General features: G+C 37.1%; 1 protein-coding gene and 1 long non-coding RNA gene across 4 annotated transcripts; both read right to left on the bottom strand.

Moving 5' to 3' along the window:
* Window positions 1-2,700: 2,700 nt before the first annotated feature.
* Window positions 2,701-8,924, bottom strand: LOC306664843. The gene is made up of 3 exons (XR_013764813.1): window positions 8,510-8,924; window positions 7,629-7,984; window positions 2,701-5,464 (listed from the first exon to the last, which is right to left on the bottom strand). It is a non-coding gene; the product is annotated as an uncharacterized lncRNA (long non-coding RNA).
* Window positions 8,925-9,755: 831 nt separating this feature from the next.
* SLU7 (SLU7 homolog, splicing factor) lies at window positions 9,756-24,702 on the bottom strand. Of its 3 annotated transcripts, none has more exons than XM_079143838.1 (16): window positions 24,590-24,702; window positions 22,600-22,799; window positions 22,009-22,162; window positions 21,483-21,563; window positions 21,042-21,206; window positions 20,018-20,086; window positions 16,346-16,393; window positions 15,789-15,920; window positions 15,420-15,517; window positions 15,207-15,274; window positions 14,834-14,973; window positions 14,063-14,224; window positions 12,236-12,340; window positions 12,005-12,076; window positions 11,775-11,891; window positions 9,756-11,135 (listed from the first exon to the last, which is right to left on the bottom strand). In XM_079143838.1, the coding sequence occupies exons 2-16, from the start codon at window positions 22,767-22,769 to the stop codon at window positions 10,956-10,958; spliced, it is 1,761 nt and encodes a 586-aa protein (XP_078999964.1). In that variant the 5' UTR covers window positions 22,770-22,799; window positions 24,590-24,702; the 3' UTR covers window positions 9,756-10,955. The 3 variants fall into 3 exon arrangements, with proteins under 3 accessions (XP_078999964.1, XP_078999962.1, XP_078999963.1); XM_079143836.1 differs by having other exon boundaries at window positions 22,600-22,856; window positions 24,590-24,701; XM_079143837.1 differs by having other exon boundaries at window positions 22,600-22,836; window positions 24,582-24,667.
* Between the last annotated feature and the right edge of the window lie 1,255 nt (window positions 24,703-25,957).

The raw sequence follows: 25,957 nt of genomic DNA, 5'->3' as shown, positions 1-25,957 counted from the left end.
AAAATGAAGCAAATAAAATATGACCTCTGTGGAAAAAATGAAAAGAATATTCTACAGGGAAAACCTATGTAACTATTCATCTTATAAGGGGGACACAGAGGCCCAGGATTGGTAAGAATTGTCCAAAATCATGTAATAAAATTAATGGAGTCTAAATTTTCCCATTACTCGTTCATTAAAATATTGGAAACCAAGTAGATGAAGCAGATCTCCTGGCTGTATGTAATAGGAAACAAACAGGCTCAAGCAAAGAAGGGAATCTGTTACCTCGTTTAACTGAAAAGGGGGAAAAAGGATGTCTGCATTTAGCACCTGGAGGAATGGTATGAGGGATCTTTTTCCTTTTCTCTGTTGGCTCCATCTGGCAGCCTCTCTGTATGTTGTAGCAAAATTGACCACTGGAAGATCCAGGCACCCCCTGGTAGGTCAGCATATGTAGTGTCTTCCCCACTAATTCCAGCAAATGCACTGGGGCCGACTGGAGTCAAGATGGGGCCATATGGATTGACCATGGGGGAAGCTAGTTCCTTAGAAAAAGTGGGGTGCTACTACTAAGAGAAGCAAGTGAATGAATGAACAAATGCTGAACAGGTCAAAATGAGATGTCAGTCAGCTGACCTCTTGATACCTACAGGCCGAGACCTAGAGTTTACACAGCTACCAAGTGAGTGAGCCAAGGCTTAAATTCATTTCTGAATTAAGAGTAAGATTTGTGGCAAATTTGTAAATCAAGACAATAACCTCAGGCGTCTCTCTTTATTCTCAGAACATGAAGTAAAAATTACAATGTATTAGACAATAATTTTATACTGCCCTTTAAATTAAGATGGACTTTGGTGAAAATCTCAAATTTGACTATTCCAAATCCTGTAGATATTAAAGCCGAGTTTACAATATTTTAATATGACTTAGTGCTAAAAAGACCCTGTACTATAAACAGAGCCTACATTTTAAATTGAAATATAGTTCAAGTACCATAAAGTTTATGCTTTAAAAGTGTATGTTCATTTGGTTTTGATTCCCATTGGATTATGTCTGAAATGCTGACCCCTCACCTACATTAAGCAGTTTTTAGTGGCTTAAAAAAGTAAAAATATAAAAAAAATCCACATTCACATTAATTTTAAAGGAAAAGCCATTTATTTCTCCTCTTTCTCACCCCATTTCTCAGTGATTTCTTAGCGTCTGGAGCTTCCTGCTTCCGCCAGTCCTGTCTTCTAATTTCAAGCCAGCAGAGGCTCAGGTCGGGCATTTTTTATTTGAGTCAGTAATACCTCTTTTAGAAATGTTTAAAATCAGAATTTTGGCAAAATCTGTTATGGAGGTAAGTCGGCTTTCAACCACACCTGCAGAGTGACATCTGCTGGTTATAAGGACTGCATCTCTTAAGGGAGTTGGAACTCCTTTTGAAATCTATCCATAACTTTAATTACATAGTGACAAAACCAAGTAAACCCAAGTCTCTTCCTTGGCAAAAAGTAAATGAACACAAATGACTTATATGTGCCAATTTATGCTTTAAGTTTCTTCTTCATTTTAGCCAACACTGTCTCTTTCTTTTGTTTAGGGGAAAATAAACTTATTTGAAAATGAACTAAAAACACTTTAAAAACCATTTCCTTAAAACTGCCCTTCAGGTTTTTGTTTTGGAGCAACAGTTGATTAATTAATCTGGAGAGTTTCTAGCAGACTTGATGGAAGACGGCTGCCAAAGGCCACGTCACCCCAATGCTGCTATTGTACTATGAAGTCGCAGGCTTTGCACAGTCTGATCCCCGTCCTCCTGTCTTCAGAACTGCATACATATATGTGCATCTAGATTATTCCTGTATTAGCTCTGGAAATTTTTCCCACTGCTTTTGAGGTTAGCTTATAATTGGAAGAAGACCTATATTTTGTATTTATGTTTTTAAATGAAGGCAAGTTAACTTACTGATAAAAGCGTTTTTATACATGATGATAACATTGTTTTGTGTAGAAAATATCAACTTTAATTTGCAGTATTCAAGTGGCATCTAACTTGGTAGTCAAGGTCTACTCCCCTTTAGGGTTCTTTTCCCCCCGCTTCAGTTATTTTGCTATTATAAAAAAGTTGGGACTAGCTACCATGTATTTGGACATTTCTGATTCTTTCCATGTAATGAAATTCTAGAGGGAAAAATATCTGTAATCAAATTGCTGTACACAATGATTAAAGGAACTAAAATTAGTACTCTAATTAAAAAATTGCGATGAACAGCTGGAGGGAGATGGATGTTTTAGAAATTCAGTCCTTACCTGTTATCTTGAGTCAATAATAAACTTCTGAAGCTGATAAATAAAAGCTTCCACATGTGCTTAGTGTGAATATGATACTTAGAGACAGGTGGAACCAAAGATTTAAAGCAGAAAAAAGGTAACTGGGCAGGAAGGGATTGTGGCTTTTCAGAGTGCTGTCCACCATTAGTTTTCCTCTGGTTTTGAACATGTAGTGCTTTTAAAATTTTAGAATGAAAATGTAAACATTTACATTAAAACTATCTATTTTGACAGAAAAATTATACTAATTTAGATGTGACCCTGAATTACTCAGTAATTCCATGTCAATTTATTTGACACATTTTAATATTTAATCCATATGCTGGCCTACTCAAAAATTTTGAGATATTTTAGAAAAATACATATAGTATTTCCTCTCATTAGAGGAAATTAGGGCAAAGGAAAAATAGATCTAGGGAAAATAAGCTGCAGACAGATGACCAAATAATTCATGGGAACCATCTGGAGAACCAGTTAAGAATGAGGACCCTCAGCTGGGTATGGTGGTACATAGCTATTCTGCAGGCTGAGGTAGGAGTATCACAAGTTCAAGGCCAGCCTGGGCAACTCAATGAGATCATGTCTCAGAATGATGATGACGATGATGATGTCGGGCTGGGGGTGTAGCTCCACAGTAGAGCACTAGCCCAGCATTTGATCTTTGATACCACAAAAAATAAAACGAACAAGTAAGAGGAATGTGGATCCTTGATCTCATGCAGGACTACTAAAAGAGAAGCTCTCGGGTAACTTCAGGAATCTCCTTTTCAGCAGATTTGATGATCTGGAATACTGAAGCAATTTAAAAGTGAAGTGACTAATACATTAGGGTATTTATTAATATCCTGGTATTGACAGGATTGGAGCCAGGGGACTAGACATCGAGATCAGCTCTGAAGAATACATTTAAAAGGCAGGAGTCAGCTGTCATTTTGCTGTCCATGTCTGAGAGGTCTTCTCTTTACTCATGGCTCAATTCATAGCCCACCATTCAGCTGGATGTTCTAGAGCTTGGGTTCTTTTTATGTACTGTAATAGGTTAAACAGATACTCAGCATCAGAAAGATTCTATCAATCAACCAGGCACTGGTAATCTTTTCTGCTGTTTGTTTTCCTCTCAAAACACATTTTCTCTCTCTCACACACACACAAACAAAAAAAACCTAGAAAACCACAAAACATTTTCACATGCCTTATTAAAAGCTGAAGTAACTAATTTTTTTAAGCACAGAATTCAGCATACCATAAATATAAAAGGAAAATAATCACAGTTTAATTTTACAATGGTATTAAGTATATATTAAAAATCACACATTAAAAAAGTATATAAGCTTACAGTGACTTCTGCTGCAACTGCAGCTTTTGTTCAATGATGTCTGAGAAACGAGGAACTTTTTTTGAAATAGCGACACGGATGTCATCGCTCACACTAAAGCCACTTCTGGACTTGGTTTTGAAATGCAGAAGTGATGAAAAGCCCAGCTCACACAGGTATGTAGTTGCAAATGGCATGAGGATCTCCAGAGCTGCCTTTGCCAGGTCTGGAAACACTGTGAACTGAGCACACCAGAAATCCTCAAGCTTCATTGTCTCAAACTCCATGAGGATTTGGCCACTAGCTCGTAATTCGGCAAGATCATTTTTCATTAAATAACCATCACTGACAAAATCGAGATTAAAAAGAAATGGATCCAGTATCCACTTCCTTGCCTCATCAAGGGCTCCAACAGAAAAGTATCCCTGGAAGAAGCTGCTCAACTGCTGCAGGTGCCATGTGATGTCGGGGGAAACGCACACTCCTTCACCATCAGAAACAGTGATTTCTTCAAGGAGGGGAAAATTGGTAAAGTTTCTTTTCTCAATTCTTTTTTGCCAAAATGGAAACTTTCTAACCAAAGCAGATAACTTTTCTCTAGCGGAAACTGTGTTCATCCCAGGCCTTTGCAGAGAAGCACTGAATTCATTTAGGTGTTTGAATAAATCTGCGAGGTATGCCAGGTGAACTTTGAACTCTTTATTGTCAAAGCCATCAATTAAAGTACTGCTTTGGTGGTGAAGAAACTGATTTATTTCTTCATACATTTCAAAAATATGAGTCAGCATTTGGCCTCGGGAAAGCCACCTCATTTCAGTATGGAAAAGGAGGACACTATATTCTATGCCAATTTCTTCCAAGAAAGCCTGAAACAGGCGATGGTTTGGAGCTCGACCTTTGATGAAATTGATCACCCTCACCACAGTAAACAGGGCATCCCTCAGTTTTGTAGGCAATGTCTTTGTGACAAGTGCATGAGGGTTTAACAGACAATGTGTGATCACAATGTGAGGCACCTCTTTTTTCACACAGGCAACAAATTCTGAATCTTCTCCTAGCACAGAGGAGGCACCATCAGTGCAAAGAGAGCCACAAACATCAAGTGCTATTTTGTGCTTCAGAAAGAAGCCCCTGAAGAGGCTGAACACATCTCTTCCTTTCATGGTTAACTGTAGTGGTTCGCAGAACAGGAATTCTTCAATGATTTCTTTCTCTTTTATATATCGTACAAATGCCATTAGCTGATTGCAGTCATCCATGTCAGTGGTCTCAGCAAGCTGAATACCCACCTTAAGAGGACTGGCTTTGATATCTTCTAGAACTTGCTGTAAGATATCCTGGCTCATTTCATCAATTCTAGAATGGATTACATTGTCTGATAAAGGTATTTGCTGAAGCTTTTTTTGTGCATCTGGTCCCAAAACTATTTGGGCTATTTCTAGTGCACAAGGTTTGACTAATTTTTCAGCTATTGTATGAGGATTCTTCTCTTTGGCACATAAATACGCAAACTGATATGATGCTTGTAATAAGGCATCCTCATGAGATGCAACTCTGAGTGCTTTCAAGGTTTCACTCTTATCAGAGGGTGTTGGTACAGGCTTCAGGCCACTGAGATCATGTCCAGCTACACCACCGTGCTGTCTATTAAAATGGTCTGACAGTTTTGATGGCCTGAGGTCAGTATTTGAAAATACTGAGTTACACAACACACACTGTGGGCGCTGAGTTCCATCAGCCTCTGTTGTACAGGTGAACCAGTAACGGACATAGTCATCATCCCATTTGCGTTTCTTTGACATGGCACACAGGAATTCTCAGGTAGTATTCCAGAGATGCCACAGAGAATTGCTTTAGGAGTAAAATATAACCCATATGTTAAAAAAATTAGTGGCTAACTGAATTAAAACAAAGCCACATCACATGCTATCCTGTACATGTCAAGAAATATCCTGTGATGTGTCAGTTCAAGGTAAGCCATGAAAACATGACAATCCAATTAAAGCTGGCAATTCAGAGCTAACTACCCTGGAATAAACGACCCAACAGCAAGGCATAATGGGAAATCTGGGCTTAGGCAAGTTATGAATACCCATAATCCTTTACTGACATTGTGGTTATGGTTTGTTTTCAATGATGTTTATTACAAACAAATCGGGTACATTTTGTATCCTCTAGAAAGGGCATTTCATGGGGATGCCTGCTCCTTCCATCCTGACCCAAAGATGTATGCACACCCTCAGTTAAGAACCACTGAACAGAGAAAAGGAGTAATTCACCAAATCCTCAAAGCAAGGACAGATTTTGACATGGTGGCTAATTATGGAAGTTAAAGATTAAACAGGTCTGTAAAACTATTTGATCCCTGGGCAGCTTTGACTTCAACTTAAACAGGAATTTTGAATAGGTTTTAAAGCCTGATTAAGTCTATCTTCACACAAAGGTGGGCTACAAAGACTGGCTTCCTTGCTACTAAAGTGTAGCACATTATTAGTCTTTGATTCTTATTGTCCATATATATAAGCAAAGCAACATGCTCAGGAGAAACACATCTATTCTAGTTACTGAGACTTTAGGAAAATCCCTCTCAAGTGAGAACACCTTTAACCACAAGGAATTTCATGGTGCTTTTCCATATAGCTACCCATTCAGTAGAAGCAGTCAAAATGGAAATCAAAAAAAGAATGTAAATAAGCAGCATTCCTAAGATTTGTCTTAAGTCAAAGACAGGGTGTATAAACAAAGCCAGTGGTTCTCTACTGTAGTAAATGGAGGAATCATCTGAGTCATGGCTAAAATGCACAATTCCTAGACCCTACTCCTAGAAATACTGATTCTCTAATTCTGGAGTAGGGGCCTAGAATTTGTATTCTAAATCAGCATTGTAGATAATTAAGAACAGTAACTAGAACAGTGATTTATAATGAGAGCTGTCCATCACAGTCACAGGGGATCCTTTTGAGAGTATGCATGTCCCTAATTATTATAATAGTAAGTCATCCTCTGCAGAAGGAGAACAAAAGAATATGAAATAAAGTTGTTGGGTGATCCTAATGCACACTGGAACAAGTATGCAGGTTTAGAAGGAAGAAAACATTTCCTTCAGGACAATCCGTAGCTCACATACATTCTAGATTGTCAAGTGAGTACTCCAACTGCTTTAGTAAGTTTCATTTATTTATTAAAGCTTTATTTTTTTTTATTTCTGAGTTGAGAACGACCACCTATGAAAGTGGAGAAACCTAAAAAAGAAAATCATGGCTTTTTTCTATTTCCTTTTTTTTTTTTTTAGCAAATGAACAAAGGTCTCTGCAGATAGTTTCGAAAAGACCTTAGAAAACAATTCTATCTCCATAATAAATAAATGATTCCCAAAGTTTTCAAATTTATATGTCTCAGAATGTGGCTGAAATAACTTAATGGGGATACATTTAAATCAAAATGCACACTGTGGTGGCAGAAAACATCACAAGACAAGAATATCTACTTGAAAGAGTAGCTCTCTAGTGCATAGGCCATGATTAATTGGCTGTAAAATGTACTTCTGTTACTAATAGGTTGACCAGTCATATAGTTATTATGAGTTAAAAATTGGGGATATCTATTGATCAAAAATTATCTGAACTTCAAAAAGCTTTTGAAGTTCATAAGGTCTTATTTTGTCAAGTAATGGCATATATGACAACTTGTGTTTAGAAATACTTATAAGTAATTATTATGATGTCAGCATGAAAATGCCCAAGTTCCTGTACTCTGTAATAAATATTTATACGTATATTTGGAGAGGTGGAGGGAATGATGGTAATAGAGTTGCTATAGTCTTAAAAATCATTACAGAACCTGTTAAGAGTCCATTCTTATCTTCTCTGACTATGCTACTCAAGCACGTTTTGATTTAAGATATACTTGTTTTGAACAAAAGATTTTCAGGAAAATTCACTTATAGTTTTCTCCATTCCCCTCAAATGGGAAAAGAGGTAGCACAAATTTTCAAGATCCTCAAAGATGAACTTACCGCCCAAATGGCTTCCTTGTATTTTAGAACCTCACAATTTTAACTTGCTCCTTTGTGGTGTTTAGGAGTAATAATACCCTAAAAAACGTAAACATTAAGAATTATTAATTTAAACAGATGTGATAATGTTATTGTGGTTGTGTTAAATAAGTTCTCATTTGTTAGAAATACAGAATTATTAACGAGTGAAATATGTCTGGGATTGCCTTAGAAATACTGTACTTGAGCACATGAATACACACATAAGGAGGGGTGGAAATAAAACGAAATAAGACTGGCCTTGGGTTGGCAACTCTTGAAGCTGGATGATGGGTACACATCATACCACTCCCACTTTTATGTACGTTGGAAGTTTTCTGTAATAAAAAGTAAAATAAAACATTATTTTAAAGAAGATAGCATTCATTTTCAAAATAGTTCTGAGAATCTTTTGGGAGCTATCTTAAGATGCTGAATGAAAGATCTGATATAACAAAATAAAATGTTTTTGTAAATTTATGCAGCATAGTTGTAAAAAGTACCATAGTTGAGACAAAAAAAAAAAAATCGGTTAAAAGGGAACGTTCCTATAACAGAACTCCTTAGGAAATGCTAAGATACTACATATGTATTTCAGGAGTGAAAATACTGAAGTGCAGTTGTAAGCCTGAAGCTGGAAACCACATGCGATTCAGCTGGTACCCAGCCACTGCCTGTGCAAGGTCCCTGGTAGGCGCGGTGTTTGGGGAGGCAGAGGGTGTAACCACATTTTATAGTTAAAGCAACAGCCACAGCAGGGGTAGGACGTGGTGACTGCTTCAGAGGCGGACGCCTGGGATCTTGGCTTTGTCACCTACAGGTTGGGACCTTTCCATTCCTCAAGTGGGTTTAACAGTACCTACCTTACAGGGCTGTTGGGAGGCTTAATTATGAGAATGCATGCAAAGAACACGCTGCTCTTAACTGACAGGTCCTGACGGTGCGGGGTTAGGCGCAGGCTGGGAGGGCTACGCTCCCCAGCGGCGAGGAAGGCGGGCTCGGCTCGGTCTCCGCCCGCCGGTCTCCGAGCCCGAGGCGCAGGCCCGGAGGATGCTCGGGCTTCGTTTTGGCGCCTGTTTTAGGCTCCAGAGCCGCTCTCTGCTCAGCCTGGACCAGGGCGTCAGAACCAGTCTAGGCGGCGGCTCCCGGGGTCAGACCCTCCAACAGGAGCTTGCGGAGCGCCACAGCCCGTCGCTGCCGCAGCGATGCGCTTTCTGCCCGGCCGGCGTTCCGTTCCATCCGGGTCCCGCGCCCTTCCCGCCCGCAGACTGGGCGCGGCGCGCCCCGCACGCAGGCGCAGTAGCGGGCGGCCGAGAGCCGGCGGTTCCGCGGAGGGTGCATGCGCGCTGGCCGCCCCAATTTTGTTAGCGTGTGTGCGTGGAGCTGGGGAATTTCAGTTGTGGTGTTCACAGGGCGCTGTGAGTCCACGTAGTTCCTCATTTGTACATTCAGAGCGCCACGATGTTTTGGATTTGCAGTGATGAAGCCCCAAGAGTTATCACTTTTTATTGTCAGTGAGTAAAGAGAAGCAGCTCATTGCATTCCCAAATCAGGTATTCACGCAAACTGGGCGGACTTTAGATTCCATTAAGATGCAGTGGAGGACGGGCTTCCCCAGGTGGTGCTTGCTGCCCGTGCAGGTCACCACACCCCTCCGTCAGGGAACGTCGTGAACGCCTCAGAAGTCCTCAATCCATCTCACATATAAGATTATAATTTTATTTAAAATTATTTTAAACGTGATTTGAAAGTAATAAACCCATATTAAAATAAAATGGTTTTAAAGAAAAATTCCAGCGTAGAAACGAGAAAACATTATAGAAAAAAACAAACCCAAATACAGCCCTCTTTCATATTTTTAGGCAATTTGCTCCCAAAATTCTTTTAAACGTAGTGAAATGTTTATTTTTGTTTAGTCAGTCTTTGAAGCATTCCACAAGGCTGGTTCATATGAAGGGAAGAGTTGGGGGAGGATGTGAAAGAATGTGGGATGTTAGGATGCTGGAATTTTAAAACACAAACTCAAAAATTAGCCCAGACTCCATGCCAGTACTCCAGCCCATTTCTCTACCAAGTATTTGAGAGAACACTACAAACTACTCAGTTAAGTATTCTTCATCACATATTTTTATTAACAAAAGATAAAATACAAAACAGACACCAATGTCAGACTTGATGTCAAACCATCCTATTAACACAGGAATAGGAAAACAAATTTTGACCTTAAGAATAAGATCTGCTTTTTTATCTTTTGCTATTTTAATCTCAACTAGTCTGAACCTAGACACCATGTATGTCCCTGGTATTTGCCAATTTGATCCAGCTGCTCTTCTAGCACTACTATTTCTGAGATTCTGACTTAACACAGTATACTACACACGTTTTTTGATAGTTTAGAAAGGTGTTAAGTAAATGCATTCCCTTCAGGATTTTTAACAGTCTGTTTTCACTGATTCCACTCTATCAGCATTATTTTCACAAAGTGGCCTGAGGATCATGGTGATCTCAGTTACTAAGAGCCACATAAGCCATCATTACAATTCTCTGAAGAAACTTTCAACTTCAGATTCTGCACTCTGCAAATTTTACAAAGTGACATCTGCTGGCCACGAAGATTAGGTATATCAGCTATTCTATAATCTCTTAAAATCTAACTTAATGTCATGATTGTTACATAAAGGCATAATAAATAAAACAAAAAGTATCACAAACCATATCTGCTATGATAAATGAAAGGATTTCTGTTTTTACTGCTATTTCTCTAATAGTAGTAAAAGAACTATTAGTCAAACTCAAGGATAAGAAAATAGTAACCCAAAGACCAAGGTCAAAATAATTTTTTTCATTTCAGATCAGGAAAACCTGATAAGGTAAAAACAAATGGTTATAAAATAACTGCAATTATAGAGTTAAATTACAACTGTAATTTACTAGTCATTAAAAAAAAAAGTCCTGATTTTCAGAAAGAGTAGTGTACTTTCAAAATGTGTGCTAATACTAGACAGAAGGCCAGAAAAATTGAGGAAATAAAGTTTGAGACTTAACTGTTGAGTACAAAACTCATCTGGTGAGTGTGAAGGTCTTTTCATATCACTAATATAAAAACTGGACTATTTTCAATCTTAATCCACACTTAATGTACCTTCTATTTGAGTTCTTTACTTCTTCAGTGTGGAAAAGAAAGAATTTACTTTGAAACTTCTGAATGCTTTATTAAAGTTAGGCAGCAAAGAAGAGTAGACAAGGAATTTTCAATCTACGATCACGAGCAAGAAGCTGAGTCTATTGGGGATGAACTTCTATGACTAGTTACTGTCCAAGGAAAGAGGCCATGGGGTCATCTGGCCTCTGCCGTTTCATTCTGTATGCCTCCATTTCTTCTTCGGTGGGTTCCCGAGTTTCATATATGCTATTGTAAGGCCGTTTCCTCTCATCGACCTGCATGATCTCCTTGACATGAAGAAGGCGGGCCTCCTCTGCATTCAGTGCCTGTGGTGAGAGGGAAAAAATGACTACCACAGTGCTATGTTAAAAGTGACACAGTACCCAAGAATGTACCCACTGAATCTGAAGAGCTATATTAAAAAACCTAGATCACCTGAAAAGGGTTTAGGAGTCAATCCTACCACTGTGAAGCTACGACTAATCAGTGTTCAACATTTTCATAGAGCACAAAACATTCTACGACATTATAAATCAGTGTTTAAGAAATTATAATAAAAATTGGACAGGGTTCATTTTTTTCTGCTATAAGCTCACAGCTGATGCTTCTGGCAGAGAGTGCAATTCCAATTTTTCTCCAGGACTTGCTGAAACTTACACTTGATGGAGCTAGAAGGAAATTCATTCTGGGCAACATGTCAATAACTCTAAAATAACAGCTTTGCCAAGAACATTTCTTTGGTGAGTAAGTGATATTTACCATATATTCCCAGAAGGTGGCAATACCCAGAACCACAAAATCTCCATTAATGTGACCTGGGCACGTGACCTGGGCATGTAACCTAGACTTTGGCTCATTTCCTCACTTTTAAAATGAACGCACAGACAGGACTAGACCATTTCTAAGTCCCTCAAATAAAGAACCCTCTTATTTGTCACTTTTACTACTCAGACTTAACAAAGTACCTTTTTCAATTTTTCATGTTTCTTTTCTTCATCATCACTATCTGAACTGCTCTTTCGGTGCTTCTTCTTTTTCTTTTTTTTCTTCTTTTTCTCTTCTTTTAGTTTTTCCTGATGCATCTGAGAGGGAAGATTAAAATATAGTGTCATTAGGGTGAAAACAAAGCCCTAGAACAAGTATGAAAGTCCTCTTTCCAGGACTTAAAATTCAGAACAAATGATTATAGACTTACTTCCATGAGGGTTTGAGGTTTTTTCACAGATTCTTCTCCATTTACATCACTTATAATACACTCTTCTGAATTCTGTGGGAAAATAAATGTGAGTTGAATGTTATAGTCAGCAATGATTTAAGAACAAGTTAAAAAATCTGAAACATGAGGAGGAGACGAAGTTACATGTGGGGTTTGACTTAGGAGCTTTGGCTCTCTTAAATGTTTAAAAACTAGAGGACAATTACTTACAACTATATCCTTCCCTGCTTCTCCAGTACAGTAGGAATACTTGAAAAAAGAGTGACAGCATTTGTATCCCCATCGACCATCCTTCCAGTAAGATCCCCAGATGTGCTGCAGAGAGAGAGACAGTTAGTACTTTAGGGATTTTCATACACTGTTGATAAGCATATCAAACAAGACAGTCCTTTGTAAAGGTAATTTGGAAAAAATGTTGGGGATTCCTGGCTAACAGAAAGAGGGTAGGCCAATCTCAAGTGTTAAGAATCTAGTAATGACAGTTATAATAGTCTTAAGTTCAATTTTCAAAAGACCATGAAAAAATTTAGGATATACAACTTTTCTTTAAAAATCAAGACCTGGGCAATTCTGGGCCTATATTCCCATTTGGGCAATAAGCCACTGTTTCTAAACAGTGAATACACTTATTAGAGCTTGTGTTTATTTGCACGATATACAGGGATCAGAGGAGTAAGTTATATAATACTAATAGGAAACAGTCAAATATGGAATATGAGTCAGTCTACAAGATAGTTAGCTAGACCTGGTAAGTTGACTCACTCTGATCACTGTCAAGAAAACAGGAAGACAGACTCTAGAAAAGAAGATATAATAATCAGCTGGGCGTGGTGGCACAGGCCTTAATTCCAGCAGCTCAGTAGGCTGAGACAGGAGGATCATGAATACAAAGCCAGCCTCAGCTACAGCAAGGCGCTAGGAAACTCAGTGAGACCCTGTCTCTAAACAAAATACAAAATAGGGCTGGGGATGTGGCTCAGTAGTTGAGTGCCCCTAAGTTTAATGCCTGGTACTAAAAAAAAAAAAAAAAAAAAAAAAGTAGGTTGGAAACTGAAAAATCAAACTCAAAGACAGGATCATCTCAGGAGAAAATGGAAATATTAGATCTTGTTTTTTTGGGGTGTGGGGACCAGTCATGTGTCCTGAGTTCAATTCCCCCAAAAAGAAGCTATAACAATCATATAGAATAAATTTCAACTAGATTCTTACTAAAAGAAGTTATTAAAAGGACTTTTGTGTATATTTCTTAAAAAGTGATTTAAGAACAAAATATAATAAAGGAAATCATCAATAAAAATCAATCAACAGAATAGACTCAAATGACATGTACTAATATCTTTAGCATATTGTAAAGCATATTTTAAAAATGAAGATGAGCTCCTGTGCCTCTAGGAGTTGCTTATAAAATTCTTTCAATTTTTATGTATGTCTCAAATTTTTCATAATAATAATGGCAAAATAGAATATAATTAATATTCTTTATTGAATCACTAAACTCCACATGTAGTAAACAGATGTCAATTTTATCTTTAGTATTTGTCATTTTCTTTGAACATGCAATATGAAAATAAACTAATAAAATAATTTTTAAAAAATATGAGATGATACTAAGGGAATTAATATCAATTTTATAAAGTACAATAATGGTAATATAGTTATGTAGGAGAATATATTTTTTAGATTGTATGTGATATTGTGTTTATGGGTGAAATATCATATGTGCAATTTACAAATGTTTCAGTCAAAAATTTACCAATATACAATGTGTGTGTGTGTGTGTGTGTGTGTGTGTGTGTTTGTGCAATCAGCGTGTACATAAACCTAGTCAAAGAGTATATGGTAACATGTTAAGTTCTGAATCTAGGTGGGTATATAGGTGAATATAGCAGTATTCTTTCACATTTTTCCTATTTTGGGAAAAATTTCATAAGGCTTACTGAAAGCATTGAAAGAAAAAAAAGCATAGTGATGGATAGTAAATGAAGTTATAAAGGAAAAATGCAATCCAGAGCAAAACTAACAAGAACTAATACATACTGTGTGGTTATGGATCTTCACATCCTCTTCATATTTGGAGCAGGCAACAGCTCGCTCTTGTCCTTTGATGACTGTACCATGTCTTGAGTATTCTACATAGTCTTCGGTCTGGGCTAAAAGCAGTTCAGCTGGAGGAGCATCCAAGTGTTCTTGGCCACCATACTAAAAGAACATTGGACATTATTAAATACACATACAAAAGGTTTGTATTAAGAACTCTGTGGAAGGGTTTATTTTTCAACCAGAAAGATTAAAGGAGCATCCTTTCCTAGGTTTGTTATAGAAAGCAGTGGGAAAAAATGCCTCCAGGTTTTCACAGGCCATTAAAAGACATTTCAGCTCTTACTCATCTATTAAATATGGTAGATCACAAGATGGCCATAAGTCCCTCTTATCTGTGTATGCATGCCCCTGGCCTCATGACTTTACTGGTCCTTTCATCAAGAGAAGGGAGTCTGTTTCTCTACTTGTTGAATTTGGGCCTGGCCATGTTACTGTGACCAATGGGAAGTTGGCAAATGTGAAGCTAAGGCTCTTGTGCACTGGGGTGTGTTTATTTTAAGGTACTAAGTTTTGGGGTGGTACGTTTTGCTGCAAAAGTTTACTGAAAAAGAAAGTCTATATCAACCGATTAAGTCAGTGTAAGGAAAGGACTATTCCTCATGGAATGAAAGGAACTCTCTTTGTATTGTATTCCAAATGTACAATGAATACTTATTAACTAGTAATGTCTCCTCAAGGAAAGTTCTTTAGCATTTTGATCAAAATTACCTTTTCTAGGATGCTTTCTTTCTGCTGTTCTTTGAAGTCTTCTTTTTTGACTTTGAAGGACTTGTACAACAGCTCTAGTTTTGTAGGATCTGCCTGTAGATGTACTTCAGATCCTTTGTCATAGGCTTCCCAAGCAAACACTAGAGTAATTCAAAATACTTTAATGAGTTACCAGCTACATTTATTGCATGTTTATTTTCTTTTTTTGGTGCTGGAGAATGAACCCAGGGCCTTATACATGCTAGGCAAGCACTGTACCAGTGAGTTACAACCCCAACCCCTATTGCACGTTTCTTTAAAGCAAACTTTCAAACACCATCTGCAATTTCTTAGGAGCTCATATAAAATGCTTTGGCATAGAGCAAGCACTTACACTGTGTCTGAGCCATTGAGATGGTATCTCCCGTGTATCTAACGAAGTTGTCTCCTGCATAACTCACTCTGTAAATATAAACAAAAAATCTGTTTCAGAGATTGTTTTAAGGAATGTTAATTCATAAAACTGATTCTGAATTAAAATGAGCACCATCTATAGTAGAATTAATTTTCCATTATCCTGAAATCTGTAAATTCACTTGATACTTACTCATCTGGATTCTTTCCTGCATTGGCATAAGGATTCTCTCTCATCGCTCTAGTTTTTGGATCATAGTAGGCAGAATTTGGATCTAAATTTCTCAAGTACTAGAAGAAAAAGTATTTAAATACTGAATTAATATTTATTACAGCAAACAAGATTTCAGTAGGTAGGAAGAGTTGATCAAGATCATTTAAATGTGTGTGTATACGTCCAGGGTACAGGTGAAGAGAAAAAAAAAAAAAAATGATACCCTATCTTGGCAAAACTCTTTGATTTTATTACCCTATTAACACCCACATACAATATGAGCAGATAAAATTTCAGCTGGGAAAACAAGTATTTTTCAAATATGTATGTTACATTGGCAAGACTTACTTTTGCAATATCTTCTCGAATCCTGAGATTCCGGACAGTAATTCGTCTCTTAGAGTCAAAATTCTGTCCTGGCATGTCAATATCATCTGCATATTTATCTTCATCCTCATCTTCACTATTGTGATCTTTTTCCTGAGAGGGAACAAGAAAAAGTTAAAAAAAAAAAAAAAGAAAGCATTCAGTTCTTAATTTTCCTTTCCTGTTAGCCAAACTTTTATTCTTTTGCTATTTAGAAGTTATTAGTGAGCTGTGTACAGTGGTACAAGCCTATAATCACAGGGATCAGGGAGGCTGAAGCAGGAAGATCAGGAGTTTGAAGCCAGCCTCAGCCACTCAAGGTCTTAAGCAACTCAGTGAGACCCCATCTCTAAATAAAATATAAGAAAGGGCTGGGGATGTGGCTTAGTTGCTAAATGCCTCTGGGTTCAATTCCTGGTACCAAAAAAAAAAAAAAAAAAAAAAAAAAAACTAATAGTAAGCAGTTGTTATGATATTAATACTAGTCATTGGAAACAAAGAAAGTTAATGTTTACCTAGAAAAGGCAAAGATTTATTACCGTTTGAGAATTTGGTTCCTCTTCTCCCCACTGATGTTTTGGAGAATTCTGCATTATGAAAGAAGGAAAAACATTGTAATTTTATTCCACTTAATCTATTGATTATTTAACACTGTAGTAGGTTTTTTTCTTTTTTCTTTTTTTTTTTTTTTTTGGTACTGGGGATTGAACCCAGGACCTTGTGCCTTATTGAACACTGCAAAAGGGTAATTACAATAATTGGGAGCTAGGAGTGTAGTTCCATCATATAGTGCTTGCCTAGCACTCACAGGGTCCTGGGTTCAATCCCTAGTACTACCAGAAAAAAAAAAAAAAATCCCCACAAAACCCCTTACTGAACAGATTTTCACACTTCTTGCTTGTAACAAGCACAGATAACCTGAATACAAGTATGTCATTGTGAATACTTTTACTAGTGTACAAAGCTAAATTTCTAAATAATTTTTATCTGTATAGGATTATAATCACATAGGAATATCAGATGACTACCCAATAAATAGAATTCCTTTTCTTTTTTTTCCACACATATGTATTATTTTTATAAAAGATAAAATGCAAACAAAAGCAACACATATACATTACAGGGGGAAAAAATCACATAAAATAAATAAAAGGATCACAGAGATAACTGTTATGATATCCTGAAATAGATTCTTCCTGGAAATTTCTAAAACACAGATGAATGTACTTTTAAATGCTCATAAAGTCTCCAGAAAGAAAATGTGAACAGAACCTTGTAATAAGAATCCTCAGACCCAAAACCACTTTTGTAAAATTTTGGCAGTGAAGAAATCTACTCAGGTGAAACAATATTTGATTTAGGGACAATTCCAAATTCTTGTCAGAAAGAAACAGCAATGCTTAGCATGCTAACTCCACCAAAAAAAAAAAAAAAAAAAAAAAAAGCCTATAGCATGGTCAGTATATTATCATGTTTCTTTAATGAGACTTTAAAGATTAAAAAAGAAGATAGCATTAGTGAGGGAATGGAAACAGATGTGTGTGCACATGTGCATGAGTATGCATGTAACACACATACTGATGGGAGTGTAAATCTGCATAGCCTTTCTGAATGGCTATGATATGTCATCAAAAATTTAAAATGCATACATTCACTGAACTGATAATTACAGTTCTAGGAATTTCTCTTAAGGAAATAATATGTTAAATTGTGTAAAGATGTGTAAAAGAATGTGATTTTTAGTGTGCTGTATAATTATCAAAAAATTAGGAAATTATCAAATTAATTGGGAAAAAATAAAATTAACAACAGATGATTGGTTATGTAAGTTTACTTCACTCAATGGAACTCTGAACAACTATTAAGAGAGTCTATATGAGGTGAATAAAAACATACATAATTTGATAATTTTTTTGTGGAAAAAAATAAGGGAAGGAAGAGGAAAATAAATTATATATTTGTATTTGTCTTCATACAAGAAACTCTGAGACATCAAAAATAAAAGTTTTGGGGGGAAGGTTTAGAGATAGAATGGGCAGGGTGTTTTTTGTTTTGTTTTGTTTTGTTTTTATTGCATGGCTTCTTAAATTGCTTTGATTTTTGAATTACATAAATTCACATAAAAATAAATGGTATCATGTCTAGATTTAATGACACAGAAAACAAGTTCTCATTATAGTATATATTGTTTAATAAATGAATATGTAAAGGTGAATCCACTAAAAAACATATAATTACGTATACGTAGAGACATATTTGGGAGTGGTAGAACACAGCATACTTGTCATGGGCAAGGCTCTGGGTTTGATCCCCAGCACCACAAAAACCTAACCCAGAAATATTAACCCTGGGGTTATTTACTTTCTTTTTTTTAAATTTATTATTTTTTCTCACATAATATGTCGTATTTTCAAAATCAGGTATGTGAATGTTTCTAAAAGATAACTATTTTGGAGTTCCTACTAGTTGTTGTTTAAACAAAGGACATTTACACTGCTATAGAGAAAGCTGAGTCTCTGAAGGAGAGACTGTTCTACCACACGCAGATCATTTTAGTATGCACGCACCCAAATGGAAAAAAATCATCAGATTCCTTCATAACTTTAGGTACCCTTACTGGGGAAATACACTATATGGCTTACAATAACAGAGAATACGATTCCAGAAAAAGAGAAACAGACCCTTTTCCTTTCCCCAGAGTTGGTAACAATAAACAATAATCACAGCAATACAATTATGATACTTCATAATAGTCAACAATTATAAAGTGCGACATGTATATATATGTGATATATATGTTAAGTCTGGGGCAGGCAGGTGAAAGGTATGTGTTATTATCTCTCTTTTAGTATTCTATTGAGGTTCAGAGAAGCAAGTTAATTTTTATAAGAGCAGGTAGCTAGCCAGGGACAGAGCTGGATTTTAAACACTTACCTGCTAAGTTATTTTGCCTTATTAATTGTTTACTTGGTAATTACTTCCTGAGTTGGGTTTGCTTTGTAACTCATACATGTTAAGAGTCCCTTTTGGAAACTTAGTCATCAACTCTAAATGTTTATTATTTATTTGTTCCATGACACTGCTAAAAAAGAAACTTTTACATGTAATATATTTAGTTTTAAATAGCCATGAATTTTTTTTTTTAAAAAGAAACTGGCTGCAATAACTTTATTTAAAGTATGAATTTATTTTTGTTTAGTATAAAACTAATACATTTTCATTACAGGAAGTGTGGAAAGAAAACTTCACCAATTACATCAAATGAAGTGCTTAGTATGTTTGAGGCTGTGAGTTTAATTTCTAGCATGCATACATACATACACACGAAACCACATGAGAAAAGATAACTGGTATTCTGGTCTTTTTCTGTGATAATAATTCTTTTCATGTGTCACTAAAATGTGTTACCTAATGTTGCTAAGAAGGTCTTTATAAAGGCCATTTTAAAAGTTATGCAACATTCTATAATGTAGATACATGATAACTTAACTTCCTGTTTGGAAATCTAAGATATTTTAATCTTATTATTGTAAAAATGCTGCAATGAGCATCTTTGTGCTTAATGGTTTTTCTGAACTCTATAAAATTATTTAAGATGGATGGACTAATTTAATTCCAGAAAAGGCATATAGGTAATTTAGGGCAATACTTCCAAGATAATTGTATCACCTTATATTCTCATTAATAGTATAAATGGTGTCAGTTTTACTCCCTCCCTCCAATAGCATAGGTGGAGCATCTGTTATCTGAATTGCTTGGGATCAGACTATTTTGGACTGTGGAATTTTTCAAGATTTTGAAATATTTTATATACATAATGATACATCTTGTAAATGAGACCCAAGTCTAAAACAAAATTCATTCATGTTTTATACATGCCTTATACACGTAGTCTAAAGGTAAATTTAAAATATTCACTAATATTATTAGTGAATCTTCATTATGACTACTACAACTTGTCATGTGAGGTCAGTTATAGGATTTTTCACTTGTGGCAAAGTGAACTGGAGTTCAAAGTTCTGGATTTTGGAGCATTTTAGATTCTGTATTCTTGGATTAGTGATGTTTAAACTATATAGTATTTCTATATTGTATTGTATATCTCTCTCCCTAAAGTCTTTTCTAACCAGAGATATATACAATAAATTCTTAAGTCAAATTCCATTTCATTGTTTAAAAGAATTTGAATATTTTTTATTTTTGTTACTTACAGCTTGTTCCACTAATTTTCCTGAGGCTAATTCTTCTTGCAGTTTCTGGGCTTTCAAGGTTCGTTTGGCCTTAAAGAAGAAAGAAACATTTTAAATTAGGTCTATTACTCTCTAAAGAGGACAAACTATGAACTCCTATTTGAACCTGGAGTGAGCTAAGCAGATGGAACTGGTGGTAAATTGTAGGTTCTGAAAAAAATGGGCAGATTGCAGGCAACTCGAGACAACTGAATGACTTGTCAGACAGGACCAGAATTACCATGTTTCAGTGTTCAAGAAAAATGAGCCAGGTGTGGTGAAGCACACCTGTAATACCAGGGACTCAGGAGACTGAGGAAGGAGGATCACAAGATCAAGACCAGTCTCAGCAACTTACCAAGATCCTGTCTCAAAATATAAAAAGGACTGGGGATGTAGCGCCATGGTAAAGCGCCTCCAGGTTCATTCCCAGTACCACCACCACCACCACCAACAACAACAATAACAATAACAACAACAAAACCCAGATTTTATGTGAAATCTCGTATCTCATGGTATTTAAATATTACCTCTAATTAAAAAAAGTCAGGGTTGGCTATGATTTGAAGGAATGGGGGTAAGTAGGTAAAATCATAATTTTAAAAAGTTTGAATTAAAATAAAAATTATAAAAGAATAAAATAAAATAAAAGTTATCTATTCTCCTTCAACCATCCCTAAATGTTTGTGAGAGAACAACACAGACTTATGGGCCGGCTACAGCCTGGGGGCCAGGATTCAGAACCTGAAAAAGCCAAAAACTTTGGATATTACTTTGTTCTCATGTTTCCAGTATCTTTTGCTGTATAAGTTGGGAGTAAAGGATAATAAAAAAAATCAAATAAGAAGAAACTGCTACCAAATAAGGATATCACCCTGTTTATTTTCACTATTCATAAGGCACTATTTTTACAGTGCTTTAATTTGAAAAATAGAGCTGCTAAGTTAGAGACATGACAAAATGTACATTATTTAAGAATAGTAGAAAAGCAGGGAATTTTGCTCACCAGATCAACTTTGGCATATTCTTCCACAATTTTCATGTGTTCTTCTGGATTATAGCCATTCCACCGATCTCTCTTTCCATCATAGTCAAACATCAGCTGAGGCTGGACATGTTCATCTGGAGCTATATTAGTACCTGTAAATTTGGCTCCAACTCGCCGGGGTCTCTGGAAAGTAGAAGATTTAATTTTTTCCTAAATATATGTAGCCCAGAGGAAAATTTCATATAACCTTCGCAGAGTAGATATGAATATACCGTGGGCCATTTATTGCCTATTCAATTATCAGAGTTTTTTAACAGAAAATTTTGATGGTGCTGGACTAATTACACTTCAAATACTTTTACTTGCACCAAAGTATAGGTAATTTTAGAAAAAGAAGTTGTCTAGAAAGGTGGAAAAGAGCCTGACATCAGTTTTCAAAATTCTCAAAGGTGAATTTACCTCAAAGCAGTCTTTCTTTTTGTGTGTCATGGCGCCACAATTTTCACATGCTCCTTTGCGGTACTTAGTAGTTATGGAATTCTACAAAAACAAAGCAAATGTTTTATTCATATGAATAAGTTCAAAGATAACTTGGTTCTCATGACTATCTGATCAAGTGAAACAATTTTTTTAAAGTATGTTTTTAGTTGTTGATGGACCTTTATTTTGTTTATTTATATGTGGTGCTAAGAATCAAACCCAGTGCCTCACACATGCTAGACAAGCACTCTACCACTGAGCCACAACCCCAGCACGATATTTGTTAAGAAGAAAAGCTGTTAAGTCTTCACACATTTATAAGTAAGAAAGTCTAAGGATTTCAGCAATAAGAAAATACAGAAGCTAAAGTCGTGTACATTGTGAATTTCATATCAGATAAAGGGTTACATAATCTATTTTATTTAGTACTACATTAAAAGTTTTTATATTAAATTTTTAAAATAAAGTTGCCATACCCACGAGGACCTACAGGTTGCCTACGTACCTCTTTTACTCCCCTTTTGTACCATTCCCCAGATGAGCTGAATTGCTTTTGTTTCTCTGGTTGTGGTCTCTGATGCTTTAAAGTAGGCCTTTTTGATGGATCGATGTACCATGGCACTGAAGAAATATACTGAGGAATATGAGGGTTGATGTCTCTGAAATAAAAGTTTAAAAAATTTAAGAATAAAGTTTGAGAATAGTATTACAAGTACAAAGGTAACTTACATAGACTCTAAGAATAGAAATATTGCAGTGGGAAGGGGAAGAGAATATGGTACTCTCTCTATAATAAAGAACAATGAAAAAAAAGAACAAAGTAATTTATGTTACATGGAAAAAATTTCCAATCATATACTAAAGCTAGTGATATAGCTGAAGAGGAGGAGAAAGGAAGGAAATTAGGAATGTGAGTTAAATCTATCAGAGAAAGAAGTTAAAAGATAATGTCTAGTCAATTGATTAAACTAATTTTATAAGTATTATTATTCATAGATGGTTAGCATTTATGTTATAAATGCTATAAACAGTTTCCTGTCAAAACAAAATAAAAATTTGAATTTTTAACAAACAGATCATGCAAAAAATTACTTACTTTCCCTCTTCATCAACTTCTGCTGGAGCATTTCCCAGTTTTCGCTGTTCTTCTAGCTCCTTCTTCTTTCTCCAATCCTCTCTAGTCATCTTCTTTGGTTCCTCCAAATTCACTTCTTTGGACCCCGACAGGGGTGCAGCATTAACCGTGTCCACAGCTGCTGCCGACATGATGGCCTGGTTTCCCCAAAGGAAGAGAGTCTTTCACAGAAGAAAGTAGGCTTTCATGAATTCATCACTGAAACCACTAAAAACACACTGTAATAATGCATACCATTAGTTACATGTAATGTTTCATGTTCCTATTCTTTCATAGTGTCTTTGCCTCAAGTCTCGCTATAGTTTTAGCACTGTTTCTCCCCCAACTCTAATTTACAAATGGAGGGAGACATATATTTAAAATTTCATAGGATAAAAAAAGCTGTGTGACTTCCTCAATAAACAAGCTCCTGCTGTGGAAAAAAAAAATTTCATAGGACTCTTGTGTACATTCCTGAATTGCCCTTTCCAGCATGTATTCCAAACTTGTTAACCGTAGTAACTCTTAAGAAAGTATACAAAGTTCCATCCCCCTTTCCTTTCAAGAAAAAAAAATGCCTTTTTATTGGCTCTATTTCCTCAGCTACTTCCCTTCTTGCTCTAACTCAGCCTTGGTCCCCAACCATTCCAAGAAAGAGTTACCACTACTTATCAATGTTCAATGTGTGAATCAACTGGACATTTTTCAGTTCTGTTCCTTCCCTTTTTTATATATTCTTTTTCCTTGGTTTCTACACTACAATCAACATAAAAAATCAATTCCGTTTTCAAAGCTGATATGGAGATTACTTTTATTTGGACCAGTCATATTTCCAGTTTAAATACAGCCACAAGTAGCTAGTAGTTGTCATGTTGAACAATGCAGCTTAAATGATTTTTATCATCTACTCTAAAAATCAACGTCTTTTTAGCATATAAGGTTCAGGTACCTGTCTACCTTCCAGCCTGTTAGTTAGTTCTGCATCCCTGTAACCAAAATACCTGACAAGAACAACTTAGAGCAGAAAACACTGAGCTTTTACAAGTGCTCTTTCTCAATGAGAAGTGCTTAATGGCTAAGAGTCTGTGGTGCTGCTGAAAGAAAGGTGTGCTCCTCTCCTGTGTCTAATCAAAAGAAAACCTTCACATATGCTTATGTAATATACAAACTGATGACAGGCTAAGTATATAGTGAGGTGAAGAAGGACAATGGCAGATCTGGTTGTTTTAACTTTAACACTATTATTTCTTGAGCTAACCAGACATGATCTCAACTAATCTTTTCAACAACCCCATTTTACAGTGAAGAGACAAATTCTGAGAGATTAAGACGCTCAGCCAGGGACACATACTAGGAAGAGACAAAGTTCTCAAACCCAGGCCTGTCTGATTCCCATGTCCGTTCTAACCATGTGTTATACTCCACAGGACATTGGCTTCTGTGCCTGCAACATTAAAAGTTATAACCGAATAAAGTGTTGCAGTCACCATGTTGTACTTATTAGATGCCCTCGCTGTGCAGAGGCCTACTCTCTCCAGGTAAAACAACAGCTCCGACGGACGGAGTGTTTACTTTAAGAGCGCTCAGCACTTTACACAGGTCATCTCATTAAGCCTCATAATAGCACAAGAAAGTAAGATCATCCCTACTTAATGAGAAAATCGAAGCTCAAAAGATTTCTTCTGGAGGAAACAGTGTGTCAACCTGGAGAAAGGACCGCTCAAGATCCCCGAAACACTGCGGCGAAAGAGGCGCTCGCAGTTACCCCGACTCTCTGAAGACACAGGCTCGGTGTGGCGGGGCACGAGAGTCAGGCCTGCGTCCCAGCTTCACCGTGGGTTCCCCGTCCTCGCTCCCTCATCACCCCAATAATACATCTACCGATCAGGAGCCCCCCACCCATTTTCTGAGGTTTCCTAGCTCTTTCGCACCCCTACCTCACGGCCCGAAAAGCCTCAGAATACTTCTTTACCCGGTTCCGCCGCAGTCGACCCCAAAACCATCCGACAGAAAGGCAGGTAATCCGGCAATGTTTACTTCCGGGCTTGCTGCCTCCTCCCGGCAGCCACTGCGGTAGCTTCCGGACGACCGACACATGCGCACTGACAAGGGCTTGCCACGGGTGTCGCGAGATTCGAGCTGTGCCTGTTTCCCTGGTTACTGTTTCCCTGGTTACCTCGAGCGGCGTGAGAAGTTCTGGCTGTGCAGCTTTTTCCACTCTTACCTGGAAATCCTCGTTCCTACTAGAATCGCAGCATTTTAGGCTGTAAAAACCTCCCGAAATTTAGGCAGTAGTTTAAAACTCGCGAGAGGGCTCTCTAAAGAATGGGGAAGTTCTTGACGTATGAATTAAATACGGCAGTTAAATTAGTAGTAATTAGTAGCCAGCCAGTCTTGCACGCTAGGGATGTGTGTAAACACTGTCTTTCCTCGAGTTTGCACCATACAGAGTGAGAACGACACCAAAAGAATTATTCAAAGAAGTGACAGCTGTAAGAAGTCGCTGGAAAAGGAGTTATCAGGAGCTGCGAGCTGGCACGTTTTGTAATTATGTCACTTCGCCCTGATGTGAACTTGCATTTTATCATGGGGGGAAAAATTAAGAGATTTTCCGTCTTGGAAAAACAATAGCATTTATAACATTCCCACCCTCCTTGGAAAGTATAGATGTGAGGTTTCGTTTGAAAATTGTTTTTGCCGGTGCTGGGGATAAAACCTGGTAGGCCAGTCCTCTCTCTATCACTGAGATACACCCCCAAACCCGAAAGTATACCTGTGAAAGAAAATACTGGAAAGTAAGCAATAATCTTGGTGACAGAATTTCCGGTCATTGGTATGTGTGCGAGTGCTACCTCTTCCGAACCTTTATCCCCTGCTCCCATGCGTGTGTGTCTTTTCAAACGTGCTGGTGACAAGAGCTAACGTCGCTGCCTCAGTGAAAGTCCCTCCCTCCCACCCACCCCTTTCAAAGAGTTTGTGTGGAGTGGAGCTCAGGAATGTAAACGCTGATTTTTATTTTAAAAAGCTACATATAAAGGAGGAGTGCTTATTTCAGTGGGGCTAGACTTTCAGGTGATCTCCATTCTTTTTTCCCCAAGCCTGCCACATTTTTACAGTATTTGAAAATAGGTAGAAATGCATAGAAATACTTTCAGTCCTTTCTACAGTGCCAATTAAATAAAAAGACCTCAAAACAGTTAAACAGTGGCATTGGGTCAGTGCGTTCGTCCACACAGCTCAATGTCACGGAGAGCAAAAAGCCTCCCTCCCAGGTTTGGGATATTACACGATCCTAGCTCCCCCTCCCCCGCCCCCCGTGGGAAACAGGTCACAAACCTGC

Source organism: Sciurus vulgaris (genome assembly GCF_902686455.1).
Source record: "Sciurus vulgaris genome assembly, chromosome: 6".
Taxonomy (NCBI): domain Eukaryota; kingdom Metazoa; phylum Chordata; class Mammalia; order Rodentia; family Sciuridae; genus Sciurus; species Sciurus vulgaris.
Note: the sequence above shows the minus strand (reverse complement) of the source record. Positions and strands in the feature narration are given on the sequence as shown.

Bases quoted from the DNA above. Each gene is read 5' to 3' on its own strand.
- SLU7 (XM_079143838.1), bottom strand. From the start codon at position 22,769: ATGTCGGCAGCAGCTGTGGACACGGTTAATGCTGCACCCCTGTCGGGG. The intron at 15,518-15,788 runs GTAAGTCTTGCC...TTTTTCTTCTAG, and splicing joins TTCGAGAAGATATTGCAAAA to TACTTGAGAAATTTAGATCC. The intron at 14,974-15,206 runs GTAAGTGCTTGC...GAATTACTCTAG, and splicing joins CTCAATGGCTCAGACACAGT to TGTTTGCTTGGGAAGCCTAT.